At 42.3% G+C, this 16,044-nt stretch overlaps 1 protein-coding gene across 1 annotated transcript; it reads right to left on the bottom strand.

Annotated features, from left to right (window-relative positions):
* Positions 1 to 8,538: 8,538 nt before the first annotated feature.
* adora1b (adenosine A1 receptor b) lies at positions 8,539 to 14,928 on the bottom strand. The gene is made up of 2 exons (XM_084366879.1): positions 14,353 to 14,928; positions 8,539 to 11,366 (listed from the first exon to the last, which is right to left on the bottom strand). The coding sequence occupies exons 1-2, from the start codon at positions 14,691 to 14,693 to the stop codon at positions 10,553 to 10,555; spliced, it is 1,155 nt and encodes a 384-aa protein (XP_084223005.1). The 5' UTR covers positions 14,694 to 14,928; the 3' UTR covers positions 8,539 to 10,552.
* Between the last annotated feature and the right edge of the window lie 1,116 nt (positions 14,929 to 16,044).

Here is a 16,044-nt window from a genome sequence, read left to right as displayed (position 1 = left end):
TTGTCATTCAGTGGCATAGATTTGTTAGTCCAGATGGGTTTGATGACATTTTGAGGGACGTCTGTCTGCGGTGTGGCTGATTGGGCTACGCGAATCCACAACCCTACTTAAGACATCTTCCACCATTGTCTTGTACAATAACCTGATGAAGGTCTAAGTACTGAAACGTTCAATAAACTTAATCGCAAGTGAAGTGGACAGTGTGCGGGAGTCTTTTTCCTGATTTTGTCGGCCTTCAGTCTTCTCCTATGCACCTGTCGACCCTAAGGTGTACAAAAGCTGCACTCTGTAAGTTGGGATAACTCTAACGAAATATTCAAACTTGTGCTCAGTATAAATACTCACTCATGACTTAACTCCACCGCCAATTGTGGCTCATATCAACAGCAGAACTGATACTGATCATGCCACTTCAACTGCATACCCTGTGTTATTTTGTTTGCTTGTTTTGTTCTTTCTTTTCTTTTTTTGTTGTTGTTGCTATGTGATATCTTAGGAATCCTTTTGAACATGTTGACCTGGGGACTGCAGATGATAAATAGCCTTTTTTCTAATCCTGGCATCTTTACTCATGTATTACCAAGAGATTTATTATTTTGCGCAGTCCCTTCTTAATTAAACCGAACTAAATCTGTGACTCTTGAAACCTTGAATCAGGATCAAGACTTCTTCTGGCTCACACTAGCCAACATCTCTCAATCTGATGTGAGGAAATGAAGTTCTACCACACTGCAGAGGATCAGAGCAGAGTGCCATGTCAAGCTGATCAAGCCTGTTTAAATGCATGACATATAAACCACTACTGCTTATCATTGTTTTCTTTACTATTTCTCAGGCACCAAGTCTTTGGTGGCGACCGCAGACCGCAATGTGCACACTTCCTCTGCTTCCACTCAGGTACTCTACAGGATTGGGTCATAGGCACTGAGGAGTGAAACAGGATATGACAGAATCCTCAGACTAACGGGATGTATGTTTATTGATGTTTTGCAATGACTTTGTATGTATACATACCGTAAATGATTATATCATTTGTGGTACTTGTTGAGTAACTGGTGGCTTCACAGGAACTAAACATATCATCTTAGTTATGTACCTGGGTTAGAATAAATGATGATGACAGAAGTAACTGATGGATATATATACTGTATGGTAGACTGTCATGGTCATTTCTGTCTCCTTTTATTGTGGCTTCTGGGTTTTCGTGGTGTCTTTGCTGTTGCACATCTGCCTTGCATCATACTCATTTGCCCTGCCTGGGTCCCAGTGTTTTTCCGAGCCCATCGGCTCCTTTCCTGCTCTCTTGTTGCTTCACCTCATTACCTTCACCTGTGCATCTCTGCCTCTCTTCACCTGCATCTCACCCACTCATCAATTTAGTTTGTATTTAAGTTCAGTTTTCACTCCAGTCTTTGTCGAGTTGTCAGTCTAGTTTGCCCCTTCCTGTGGATTATTTTGAATAATGGCCTGCCTCCCGTCTCTTTGTGTAACATATACAGTGTGTATACACCTGTATTTTGGCATTTTCTGCTTTTACCAGGATACTGAGAGTCAAGAGATAACAGGAAGTGGGAAGAGTGTGAGATGGGGAATTACTTGCTGCAGAGGTTCCTTTTTGGAAACAAACCGGGGACATTGTGGTTCATGGTTGGCGCCTTAACCCCGATGCCACCATGCCATCTGGGGAGATATAATTTTCAAGTGATGCTATAGACAATTTGTATGAGTTCTTGTAATTATATAATATCGCTAAAAAGCAGCAGGCGTGTCTGGACAGGAGCCATTCATGAGGGTAGACTGCGTCTGCTGAGGCGTGGGCTGCCACTGCAGAGCAAATCCTGGCAGGCGGAGTTGTGTTGACTTTATGGACAGCCATCTTTCACCACCACCGTTAAAAGCTAATTACTGCCAGTCATAAGCAGTGGCCTTTATGGGCGTTCCATCCTCTGTCATCCAGAGCACAGCCACAGGGAGTGACAGCATGGGTCACGATGGGAGCACTGATTGCGACGAATATTATTATTGCTTGTTTAACTTCATACGCCTCCATAACGTTTTAAAGAGTTGTTTTCAGAATCTGCCACAGGGAACGGAGAGCCTGTAAAGCAAAACAAAACAGTGCTTTGTTACAGATTTTTGAATAATAAGGAGGTCATGTATTGTAAAGTCCATTAAACTGTTTTTTTTTTAAAACAATGTCTCAGAAAATGGGAAAAGGGATGGGAATTTCCCCTTCCTGATGAGGGACAAGCAGCTGATAGCAGGGAAGTGAGTCAGGCTCAGCACTTTAGCTGCCTCTGCAAACTTTGGTTCAGACTTGTTGAGGCAGGCAATTATCCCTCCTTCTGATGTGTTACCATGTGTGTGGGGTTGCCGGAGTTTGAACTCATGTGGCCTAAGATAAATCCAGCATTTCCCTCCAGGACAAATAACCTAGATTGTTGTACGCATGCTGTGTCATTTCCCAGAATCGCAGCAAAACAACAACCCTGACATTACTGTTCGTGGTTATACATTTGCTGATGACTCCGTCTGTGTCACTAATGACCAAAGCAATACATCTAGCACAACATTATCTGAAGCATGTCCTCTGCAATCCTTGAGGAATGAAGCAATAAGAAGTCCTGAAGTCACAGTCTTTTATCCTGTCGGGACATTATACTGACGTTCATGTTCACAGCAGAACAACCTCCTGGCACAATGACAGTTTGTAGGAAATCTTAGAATGTGGATGTGGGAACACTTTCCGGGATCATACCTTTAGTATCTCTTTGAGATAATCAACAACTGTTTCATCCTCACAAATCTAGAATGATATAAAAAATGTTGTTTATGATAGAAACACATGATGAACTCTCTCTCTACATTCTTTTGAACTGCATTTTCTAGTTTAGAGGGTAACTCCACCAATTTTAAGCATTAAAGTGTGTTTGAAGATGTGAAAAAGTAGTATAAAGCCTTTTGTGGCTCCAGGGGAAGCTGCATGTAATCTGATGAACTGCCTCCAGCGATGTCACTCAGTGGCTAAGTGGCATTGTGGGTAATGTAGGCACCAGGTTTTAAAAAGCAGTCAACTGGTCTAGGATTGTACTCCTATGTCACTGTTGGACTCATTATGGACAGTCCAAAAAAATTATTATTACGATCTTCCTTTCCAAAACCTGGCACCTAGATTACCCACAATTCAATTTAGCCCCTAGGTAGTTTTGGGGAAGAAATTTTAATCAGAAGAGAAAGATCTTCATTGGCTGATTTTTTTATTCATACCAAAACTAAATAAACAAACTCTCTTTGTTTTCATGACTAAATAAACTGAATAAACAAACTGACCTTAAAGGACAACACAATTTCATCCTGTGTTACTTTGTTTATATTTGGCGGACCCTGCCACCTTTCTAGCTTCAAACAGTGTTCTGGGGACCTTAATTTGCTCTGAGAACAGCTTGTTTATTTGGTTATGGAAAAGAGTTTGTATTATTACCTCATTAATGTTGTAAATATTTAAATTCTACATTTTAATTTCTTTTAAACAGAGTAAGTTGTGGATTCATGTTATTTCTGAGCACAATGTGGCTAAATTGTATATTTATTCTAATGTGCAAGAGCCTATAATGTGCAGCAGCCTTTTTGTTTTGGCTCTTTTATCCATGATCTAATTCTGGTGTCTTGAAGATATTAATTAGTCAAGCCGGTCTTTGGAGATGCCTTCAGAAGATTTTAAATAAAAGCCTGCGGACACTGAAGTAGCCATCAGGACCTGTGGGAGAAGCTTAATGAAGGAACCAGATGTGACCTTGGTAGCCTCCATCAGAGAGCCAGGTCAACTGCAAGTCTTCCTGGCACTGCTCAGTTTTAATTAAACATACCAACATATTCTTTACCAGCAGGTGGCAGTCTGCCATAAGGACAATCAATGAGGCCAGAGGAGAATCAGAAATAAGAGCTCTGGTACAGGGAATTAGTGTCAGAGAGAAAATGCAGCATCAAGCTTTAACAGCCAATACTGTATAAGGAAAATCTCTCATATACAAAAGGAAGTGAATTATGGCACTTAACAAAGTGTAAAAGCATCCATCTGCTCCATAAAAACATAGTTTTAAATGAACCATTTATTGCATCTTCTCTTCAGTCTGGGTTCACACAGGAGGCAATCTTCTTCTATTTTACAACCTTTCTTTGAGGCTGCGCTTTCAAAAACACCTCCTAAGGCAGAGATTTGATAAAAAAAGAAAAGGATGATAAAATATTGATGTTGTTCTAATTTTGTAAGCCTGTTCAGTGAATAATTGATTGTAAGCGGGAATGAGTTTGTTTTATTTGCGGGGCCCTAATGCTGTTTTATTGAAGGGTTTTCACACATGCTGTGAGCCCTTGTTGCTGTTTGCTCAGAGTGGGATGAAGGACAATTGATCCAGTTGCGGCACCTTTAGGTTAAATTCACAGCTAAAGATGATGGCACTTAATCGGCTTTGTGTAATTGCTTTGCGATATCTCAGCGGTTTATCTAAAATATGGTGCATGTCATTTCATCTTAATGGGCCCTGTTCAGTTGTTACTGGATGCAAATTTTTCCATCTGCTGCACATTTGCATCCACTCATATTTTTTCTGGCATCTTCTCATTTTTATGCTCATCATCAGGCCAGACGCAGCCAACTAGGAATTGATGTTCCCACACTGCTGAATCCTGACGCAGATGAGTCTGGCGCAGATGCTCTTTCAGCAGAGGCAGAATCGCTGGCCTTGTTTTTATGACTGATTGCTTTGCAGTGAAATCACACATGCAGAAGAATGAAAACAGCCAACTGAATGTGATGGTGGAAATTGGTCTGTGCTTTAATATATGACACCATCATGCTGTGAATCCTGCTGTGACTGGCTTACAGTGCTTCTTTTATGACATGCTACTCTGCACTGGAGCCGTGTTACAGCTGTTCCCTGAGACAGATGTTGTGATGGTATATAAAGTGTTCTGACAAGGAGCCTTGTTTCCTGTTGTGCAGCGGCACCGGGGGCACAACGTGCTTGCTTATTCATGACGCCTGATCAGAGCTCAGGTGGATCAAACGCTCCTCCATTTTTAATGAAAAAAGCCCTTCACTGGCACATAAATATCAAGCTATGCAGTTTCCCCTCAGCCTGCACTAGTGGAGGTGCGGGGAGTCTTCAGGGGATTGGAAGGTCAGTGTCGGCCAGAGCCTCAGATAATGTACAGAGCTAAATATTGAGCTGAGACATGGTTGATACAAACCATCCGGAGGAAATATTGACCCGGTGCATTTTTACCAGAGGGGACAAGGGCGAGAAGAGGAAAGGTCACAGTATCATCACGATACTCTGATATTTCCACCTAATTACACTTGCAAATATGCACCAAAGCATTTACTGAGTCCAATAAGCACTTATGTTATAAAATGTCATAAAACACAAGGTTGGTACACCCTGCACTGAAGAATGTGAATTTGAAGTGGTTGAAAGAGAGGCTCCTCTCCTTCTCTGCGGTTAAAACCCACATTAGACCCAAGGACAGGAGGTCACTGCAGGGAAAGGTCACCTCTGCTGCTCTATTGGACACACGCTGCTCCAGTATTTCCTTTCCTCTTATTTGTAGTTCTTATCTGAAGTCTCCTTCAACGTGATATTCAATCCTTCCCTCAAACCCAGCATCTTTGCCCAGGAAGCCAAGCCAACATGATAAGAATAGACTGAATGATTTGTGTTATACTGTGTGTAAAATATTCATCAAGTTGAGCCAGACTATTGATTCTGTATAAGCTTTGAGCTCAGAACTATATCACATAAAAGTATGCACATGTTTGGTGTATTTTTCTGTTGGATGGATCCTGGACGAGTTCAATCTGAAGCGGAGACCTCACAGCAAGAGCGAGCAGTCCTCACAAGGATTACAAGGTCTCTCTAGGATCTTTATATGATGCCAGATACCAAAGGAATTCATATATTGAGAGGAGAAGTGGCTTGTCAGAGCTGTGATAAGTCTCAACTGTTATCTAAGAGCCATTCGCTGTGTAATGAGAATTCTTACAGCACGGCCGAGCTGCAGCAAGGTACCAATAAAGAAAGCTGAGATATCCAGTGTTATGAAAGTGTTGATTGTTCTGGAATAATTATAACTCTGGAAGTGCTGACTTTTTGAGAGGACTGAATAGGTAGAAATTAACCTATTTATCATTCTTTTAAAAAAATATATGAATAAATGCAGAGGGTGGGTGGGTGGCTATACTTGATTGTATTCTCTATTAGCATACAGGAAGTGCTGACTTTACGTGAAGAAGGAGCAGATTGACGAGGGCAATTAGCACCCATCTTTAAATCTGCATTACCAGATTTTTTGGCCACACCAACATTGTCAGTGAACAGTTGGTTATTTGCACAGCTAGCAAATGTGTAACAACATTAGGATTCATTTGGAGTTATGTTCATGGCTGCTTGATGAGTCCAATATTAAAGATTTCCTTTTTATCTCTGTTCTGATCTTGCTAACTCAGGAGAAACATGTCTGAATCCCTTCTAAAATGGTCAAATTTAATCACCAGCTAGATGCTATCTTTGTCTGAAATAGCAGCCTACTTCCGCTAGAAACAATGACGAGAGTGTTGGCACTAAACCAAAACATTGAAGTTGCAGGCCACAAAACCAAAACAATGAGCTGAAAGATGCTGAATGTGCATAAAGCTGAATGGGAAATGTATATTTTACACAAGTTGTCACATGATCCATCATAACTGAAGGCCTATTGCTATTGGAATGAGTGCACCAGGGATTTGTACTTGTGCAACCCCGTCCCCTAGAAATGATGTTGTTGAGACAAATGTAATCACTACTTGAATTATGTTCAAAGGCAACTTTGTTCTGAAACTGCACTACTGCACAGTACTCAAGGATGTGGTTGGGGTGAACTGTGAGCATACAAAATTTCATTAAACGCACTTTGGTTGAGGTCAAAGGAGGACGGTGGTTTTGGTTAAATGTTGATGAACTTTAAAGCTTAATCCATGACAGACTGATTTCTGTATTAAACAAAGCCCATGTTTTTTCATGAAGTTATCAGTTTAGTTATAACTAAAAGTCAGGAACTAGACCACGCCACTCACCCTTGCTAATTTGCCACCTGATCTAATCAAACCACCTGTGTCTCATTAATGCAAAAACACCTGTGCCTTTCCAGTTCCATCCCCTGTGCAGACCTATATAGGTGAGCCTAACCATTTCACTTTCTCACTACCCTCCCCGACAGACCCTCTACTTCTCCTCCATCCCCTCCCACAGGATCACTCGCGGCTTAGCATTTGACATCACCGTCTCACAGCAAGAAGACTCTCCAGAATTGGACCCTGGCCATTCAAGCACAGGAGCCACAGGGGGGGATAATGAAGCCGCACCTATCGAGTTGCGCGGTTAAGGAGACATACCCCCACTCTGAGTCTCAACATCCCTGGTTCTTAGACGGTTAAGACACTCTACAACCTTATTCAACCCCCTCTCCTCCATCTTGATTTCAACCCCCTCATTCCTTCGTCCTCCAAACTCGACCCCCTTTTCCTTCGTCCTCCGCACTTTCCTTCATCCACCTACCTCAACCCCTTCCCTATCCTTATCAAGCCTTCTATTAATTCAAATAAAACTACCTTTATGCTAAATGATGGTGTGGTCTTTGTTAGTAAACTTATCTTACAAGTGTAATTTGTAAGACATGGCCAGAATTAGAAAGCCGCTCCAGAACTATAGGGGGCAGCATAATGGCTTACTGCTGCTCACTATACTGGACTTGCTAGGCTGCCTAACGATTAGCTGCCGTTAGCAAGTAGCTCAGTTGGGAAACTGGCAGGACTGGAGAGGCATGAAGTAGCAGAGGAGCAGAGATTGTGTGTAGAGCCCCAACTGAGGATTCATTTTGACAAACCCAAAAGCGATTGTGGAAAGACAAACCAAGTTTTGGTGAGTTTTGTTTCATTCAGTGTCGAGTTTGAATGAAGTGTGTTTCACGATGAGTTGACAACGCAATTGAGCTCATCTTAGTTTGGTAAAAGAGATAAACTTGAAACTTGCGGCCATATTTTTCTGTTTAGAGAGGAAAATAAGTGTAAAAATACTTCCTATCTTGAGTTTATTATGTTTATTTATTATACTACATCACAAACTCACCGCTTTTACATCTCCCAGCTAAAACTGCGGGGGCTATCGAACTATTGCCTCTAGAGGTGGTAGAAGTGGTATTAGTAGACAGGGCGGGCTGAGGCTAGCTAGTTAGCATGCTAACATCGGCAGACATCTCTTTAACACAGTACCTCGACGTCTTTGACAACGACAACACTGTTGTTCCTTCACTCTGTTGATTATGTTGGTTCATTTTTTGAATGTTCAACCAAAGTGCGTTTGCTACCTATGAAAAGTTTAATGATGCAGTAGTCACTACTGATGCATTTGAATCGCTACATTGGATATTCGAAAATTAAATACACTCTCAATGATCATTTTTCTGAGACATTCAGTTACAACATTTTTGCAAGTTACCAGATGCCAGATACTTTAATGCTTTAATTAACAACATTTCCTCATTAGGTTTATAGAAATTGAACGCATGTGCTGCTGCAGATTAAGAATTTATGTAATTTCTAGGAGACAGAGTTGGACTGTGCGCTCAGTTGCCACATTGGCACCAGAGATCATTCATCAAGCTGTAAAATAAGATAAAATAATTACAGAAATACTGTGTGATTATTCCACTATTCTCTTGGAATCAAACTTAAAAACCTAGGTTGTAAACAGCATTATCTATGGAAAGCACATTATGTTACACATTTTCGCATCCACTTTTTTTCCCTCAGGTGTTGTGGATTGCATTAAGGTTTATGTTGGCACTGTCCTAACGATTCAAGTAGGGGTGAGTGATCTGTCCAAACAAATAATATCACTGTCTGTCAAAATCCATGATCCTGCATTTTGAAATGCCCTGTAGACTTTAGCCAGCTCTTCATTCATGTTGCCGCTTGCTATAATTCAAATTGCAATACTTACAATAAGACCCCAAAAAAGGAGCCGTGTGAAGCGATTTGTCCAATCTTATCAGCCACATTACTCTATTGGTTTGTCGTGTATTGTTGATCTGCTAGTCAATGAGGTTATGTGAAGTTTGGAAACAGATATGAGGACATTAAATACCACAATCTCTAAGATTCAGCTGGAGAGTAGATTGTTGCTGCCTTCAAGATCAATCACGATCTAAAATTGTCAGATCGCCCACCCCTACATCCGAGGATCAACACTGTTCACTGTCTGCTCTTGCCAGAGATGTCTGTCAGGACGGCATTAAAAATGTCTCCCCCTTACATAAGAGATTGTCACCCAGTTAGGAGAACATCAGTGCTTGTCTTGTCCACAGCTCTGAGTCTTTACAAGAGACAAAACAGAATTACTTTACATTCTCATACAGTGTTTTTTTTTTTTTTATGTCAGTGTCATTAACATAGTTTAATCACTAATCTACAGATGCCCCAGTTTGGCAATATGCAAAATGTTGAGCTCACAATATAGTAAAGATACTCACAATCTTCAGGTTGTCTTTTCTTGTCCAGTTCATACTAAGTAAAACACTTAAAAAGGCCATGGAAGCCACTGTGCCTAGTGGTAACTTGTAATAAGGTTATTATCGGTTCATGAAGGGGAAAAAAGAGGAAACCCCTCCTCTCTCACCACCAGCTGGAGGCTGGATAAAGACGAGCTTTAAGTGCATCTTGTCTTTCTCCCCCCATGAGTAGCTGTCACCCTGCAGCCAGGAGTCTCCTGCACGCAGCTTCTGAAAGGTTAAAACCTCCCATTCCCTCCAGCTGCTTGTTTCTTATCCATGTCCATCTCCTCTGTAATGGATCAGAGCTCCTGGATCACTCAGAGACTCCAGCGGAGGAGAGTTAAGGGATTACAAAACCCCTCTATCAGCACATACACACCTCCTAGCTGCAAAAATCTCTCCCATAGTGCCACTTGCTCTACCACTGTTGTGCGATTAAGACCCTGAAGAAGAGATGAGCGTTCACAGCTAGTCCATTATTTACAGCAATATTACATTCATATTCTTCAGCCACTGTCAGTTTACACACACACACACACACACACACACACACACACACACAGAGGGGATTACAGTAGTAAGATGAGCCTGCTCTATTTGAATTTAGAAAAAGCAAGTTATAATGTTTGATACTGTCCAACCACAATAACTTATATTGCACGTTTTGTAATGTTCACACGAACTGTTTGACTAAAATGAACGTTAAAGCTTAATGTCTTAAGTCTGTTACTAAGATAGACAGCTGCTGTCAAAGACGTCCATTATGGCGAGTTTGTAGGCAGCCTTTTTTAAATCCACTCCTCCTGAGTAACAATACATGATCTTCCAGTGAGATTTATCATCCCAGTTGCCTCATTCTTTACAGCACCGTAGCACTTCATGCTCCTCATTCAGATGAGGACAGAACCAATGCTCTTGCACTGATCATCATTACTTTCCCAGCCAGTGATCAGCTCCGTTCCTCGGCCTACACTGCGTTCTGCTCCAGTAAGGGCGGATGTTCTTTGGGTTGCTGCTGTGGTTCGGGCGTCTGGGCCTGCTCCTCTTCAGGCGGCGGTGAAGGCGGAGGCTGCTGCTGTTCTGTTGGATCAGAATTCAGGATTTTCTTCTGAGGGGGCTGTGGTGATCTCACCTGCTGCAGCTTCGGATTGGGCATCTCTTTCCTGTCGCTGGGCTGAATCTCCAGAGCTGGCGTGTCCTTGCAGCAGAAGTACTGCTGCCAGATTTTCCTGAAGGCCGTGCGGAACTTCTTAATGCGGAAAGCGTAGACGATTGGGTTGACGGCGGAGTTGCCGTGGGTGAGAAGAATAGCGATGTAGAGGAGGACGATGGGCGTCTTGCAGTCGGGGCAGAAGAGCGTGATGCAGTTGATGATGTGGAGGGGGAGCCAGCTGATGGCGAAGAGAAAAAGGACCAGAGCGAGCGATTTAGCAAGATTCAACTCCTTGTCATAGTACTTGTTGGGGTCTGTGTGACTGGTGGTGAACTTCTTGCTGTTAAGTTGCTTGTGGATCATGTAGAAGATCTCTGCGTAGATGAGCAGCATGAACACCAACGGTGGCAGCACCCAGCCGAAGAAGTTGAAATACACCATGTAGTCCATGCTGATGACGTTCTCAAACTGGCAGGTGATGACGAGGTCAGAGCTGATGGAGCCATTCTGCTGGAGGCGCCTCAGGTTGTTCCAGCCTAGCATGGGTGTGAGCCCCACAATGAAAGCCACCGTCCAGCATATCACCACCGCCACCCCCGCTCGCCGAGGGGTCACCACCCGCTTGTACCTGCAGGAGCAAACACAGCAGCATGTCAGTACTTTCTCTCACGGCGCTGTCAGGGCACGCATGCTCTCTTATTTGCTTACATTTTTCATGTTGGCAGTTGTTCTTGGGCTGATAAAAGGTGTGATTCATGAGAAAGAGTTATTGTTTAAAATACAAAGCACCTTGACGCTTTACACACAGCTCCTTGCAGCATATTTCCACTCGAGCAAGACAGTCTCTGCAAACCTTTATCAGCATACCTTGCCCTTTGTAGCTCTGCTGCTTTTCGTTGAGGGCAAAACTGAATTATAGTTCCTAAAATTGGCTCAATATTATCTGCTAACTTATTGCAGTGGAACAGTGGACACAAGCTGCAGTACTTGGCTTCACAGGTTTGTTTTTTTCTTTGTTTATCTTGCTTCATGGATAAGAAGTAGGAGGTAAAATCTTATCACTTCTGCTCTGTGACCAATTAATGACAGAGAGACTGATGTTTACTGATGTTGTAATTGTAAGGGAAATATAAGCATTACAATAACCTGACCTTTGCCTGCAACTCTGCAATTTAGCCCAGCTATCACCGGCGCCATGTCTTGGATTAGTGTTGAGGAATGTATATGTTAAATTAACGTCTGCGTTTGAAGCACAGCAAGAAGATCGTTAATCACACACCAAGCCTGAGAGCCCGGAAGAGATCAGATAATGATTGAACAGTGTGTGGGGAAAGGAGAAAATCAGCACTTTGTAGTGTTACTGTGAGGAAGAAACACAATGTCAGGTTAATGATTAACTAAAAATGTTCTACTTACTGGAACAAAGACTGTCGTAATACTGTAATTGTGTTTTGTACAAGCTCCTGGCCAATTTATGCAGTATATCACCTTAGATTTGGTATATCTTTGTATTGTGATATGGCATAAGGAGACACGTTGTGCGTTTTTGTTTTCTTCCTTTCCTTCAGTGTGTTATAAATGTTCCTGTGCATGTAAAAGATCTTGAAAGTTTAAAAGGTCAAAGTCTGCACCAACATAAGCTCCTCACTCCCACAGAAAACACTGCTCCTGAAACGCCTCGTCAGTAGTCCCGTGACTTTGTGACATCACACTATGTCACCATGTCACACATTTGCGTAATTTATGACTAGCGGCTGGTTTGAGACTAAGAATTAATTTAGCACAGCTGCTTTGTTGTTGTTTGTAGTGCTGGCTTAGGCATGTGTTTGCTGACCAATCAGAGGAGACTGGGTATTCAGGAGGCGAGCTTTAAAGAGACAGAAGCTAAAACAGAGCGTTTCAGACAGAGGGGAGATACAGTGTTGCAGCACTGGACAGTATGAGAAAACTGATGTGTTTTTTGAGCACTAAAGCATGTAAACCTACTCTAGCAGTAACCCAAAATAAAATTATGAACCTGAAAATTAGCGTTATATGTCTCTTTTAAAGGCTGCATTACAGTAAAGTGATGTAATGTTCTGAACTTACCAGACTGTTCTACTTATTCTTAAACTTGCCTTTAGCCACTTAGTCATTATATCCACATGACTGATGATTATTTATCAAAAACCTCTTTGTGTTAATATTGAACATACAGATAGTCATCCCTACAACACTGTCGATATCGATAGTGAGGTATTGTTTAAAGTAATGTGAATGTGAATTGATTTGTTGCCCAGTCCTAGCGTTTATGAGGTGCTGAGGAGATTTCAAAATATCGCGATATATTACGTTTTACGATTAGAGATGGACCAAAAAAGATTTTAGCGTGAATTGCAATAAGAAACACTCACAATAAGTTGATTGTGGTGATTTAGGATTACTTAATTTAGATATCTTTTGATTGAATGTTTTCCACTAAAAAAAGACGTTTGTCTTATCTGTGATGAAATAAAAATATTTGTTTCCTAACAAAATGTATGGTTAAAGTCACTCCAGTCTGTTCTAGTGCAATTTTAGTTGTTATCTAATGCTGCAGTATGTACGGTAGTTTTGGGGAAGAACTTTTCATCAGAAAAGAAAAATCTTCTTTGATTGATTTCATGATTGATTAACAATTGCTGCACAATTTCGTACAGTTTTACTTACAGGATCTTTCTAACTAGTCACCTTTTACACTTCAGACAGCGTTTTGGGGAACTTATTTCCTTCTGGGGACAGCTTGTTAAGTGTAAAAAGGACCTTTCTGAGTTTGAATTTTTTTTTACAAAATAACATAGTGCACCTTTAAAAGATAATTGTGGTATGAAATGTTAATATCGGCCCATGCCCAGTTGCAATGTAGTCTAAAAAAATTGCAATATTATTTTAAGGCAATATCATCGGCCCTGCTCACCCCTGATAACAAAAATAAGTTGTGGGAAGAGAGAACTCCTTCAGCAGACACCATTAAGCTGGGATAGTTTTATAGTTAATAAGACTCAGCAGTCAAAATCTTGAAGTCCTGATAAACTGCTATCATAACCCTGGAAGACGAAGCCGAGTCTTAGACAGGAGATTACACTTTGAGACAATTTTCTCAGACAATAAATTCCCCTCTTCTACAAGCTTATCTTTTCAGCCTCTCAGCACCGCCTCAGTCTTTTGTCTCAGCCTGGCATGATAAACCACTGGTGGTCCTGGTTCATCAAACACTAGAGAGGAAGAATGAACATCATTGACAGCAAATCTGACCTCTCTTTGAGCCCTTCCAGAAACACAGAAAACCTCATTCTCCTGCACTCACCCCTACAGCCAAATGCACTAAATCTCTCTGTCACTGCACTCTTTCACACTTAAAATCAATCTTGACGATAGAGGAACTAATTGAAGCTGCTGGTTGATCAGCCATGCTCTAGTTAGCTGTCATGTCAGTGCTGGAGAGTCAGATCTATACGCATATGAAGGGACTGGGAGGAGGGATGCATCCTGTGGAGTGAAACAGGACCCATGAGGGAATCGATGCAGGAGCACAGGAGCTTTCACCACCTTTCCTCATGGCTCAGGCGGTAAAAACAACATTTCACCTCATTTACCTGGTGGGGATCTTGACCCTGAGATAGCGGTCAATCGCAATAGCCAGGAGGGCCAGGATTGAACTTTGCGTGAGCACCAGCACCGTGCACGCCACGAGCAGGCAGCTGTAAAAGTGAGTTTGGAGTCCGATGCTGATGGTGATGGCCAGGGGGATGACGAGGGCTCCCACCGCAATATCCGCCAGAGCCAGGGACACGATGAAGCAAAACGTGGTATCTCGCAACGATTTATTAATTTTCACCGCCCAAACCACCATCACGTTCCCGATCACAGACGCGAGCGCAATCAGCACCTCCATCGCTATGTAGAGCGACTCGGCTGATAGAAGGGCTCCGGGCATCCTTGCAGCTAGATGATTGTGTCCTTGATAAGGAGAAGATTGATTGTAGTGAGGCAGAAGAGCAGCCCCTTGGTTTCTTGTTTTTGTGACTGTTTTTTCCAAATGAGCCGCGCGTCTGTCCGTTTCACGGTGCCCACGTATTTCTCCTAACTTGCAAGAAAAAAAACAATTTAGAAAAAATCCAGTTAGTCTGAGAGAGAGGGAGCTCGTTAACCAGCAGCATACACAAGGATGAGGAGGTTATCCTTGTGGAGCAGGTGTTGTGGTCCGGCGGCTGCTGTGCGTCCCTCCTGCCTCCCTGTGCCCTGCGCCTCCTCCACTTGGCTGAAATCACCTGCTCCTGGTGAGGGCAGCATCCTTCCGATGCATGCGCTTCAAATTATCCAAGAGGGCGCTTCATCTTCATCAGGCTGCGTTTCTTCTTCTTCTTCTTTTATTTATTTAATTAAACAAAGCGAATGAGAAACTATCTCCTGGATGAAAGCGCGCACAGTTGCAGCTCCTGCGCAGGCGGCTGCCCCCCTCTTCCCTCGCTCTCTCTCTCTCTCTCCCTCTCGCTGTGCTTTCAGTAATAGAAATAATGCTGTTGCCCGAAATAGCTGCGCGATTTTCTCGCCTCTTTTTTGTTCCTTTCACATGTGTTGTTTTTGTTTCTGTGAAATCTCCTGATCTCACTCTCGGTTCCTTCGTCGTTTTCCACGCTGAAACAAGCCAGAGCCGCCGCAGCCCTCTGTGGGACTGTCCCGAGGAAGTCAGGTAGTGCAGAGGCGATTGAACTCACACCTATATTCTATGTAACGCCATGCACGCCTTTCCTTCTCCCACGCCCTTTCAATTGCTCATGGACCTTGCTCGTTTGTGCATTGTGCTGATAAGAGTTGCAGGTATAGCTGACACCAATAATAACAGATGAAAAAGGCACTGTAGTTTAAAGGGGCACGGTGCAGTTTCAGAGAGGAGATTCAAACTCACAATTTGAATGATAATAATGAAAATGACACAAACTTTTTTTTTCAATAACTGAATAAACAAGCTGTTCTCAGAGGAAAATAAGGTCCCCAGAACACCGTTTGAAGCTAGAAAGGTGGCAGGGTCCGCCACATATAAACAAGGTAAAACAGTGTGAAACTGTGTTGTCCTTTAAGGTCACTTTGTTTATTCAGCTTATTTGTAAACCCGATAAGTCGTAAGGGACTGAGTAAACAGTGGAAGCACACACATCTTGTTTTCCGCCTTCATCGACACACTCTTCCTTTAATTCAAAACGCACCACAGAAGTATGCATCTGTAATACAAAAAGATATTCAGGTCATTCTAAATATATTCATGCGATTCAGACTTCAAAGAAACT

Source organism: Pagrus pagrus (genome assembly GCF_965226575.1).
Source record: "Pagrus pagrus genome assembly, chromosome: 11".
NCBI classification, from domain to species: Eukaryota; Metazoa; Chordata; class Actinopteri; order Spariformes; family Sparidae; genus Pagrus; species Pagrus pagrus.
Note: the sequence above shows the minus strand (reverse complement) of the source record. Positions and strands in the feature narration are given on the sequence as shown.

Excerpts from the sequence above, each read along its gene's own strand:
- adora1b (XM_084366879.1), bottom strand. The coding sequence starts at position 14,693 with ATGCCCGGAGCCCTTCTATCAGCCGAGTCGCTCTACATAGCGATGGAG. Across the intron at positions 11,367-14,352 it reads AGGGTCAAGATCCCCACCAG|GTACAAGCGGGTGGTGACCC; the intron begins GTAAATGAGGTG and ends TTGCTCCTGCAG.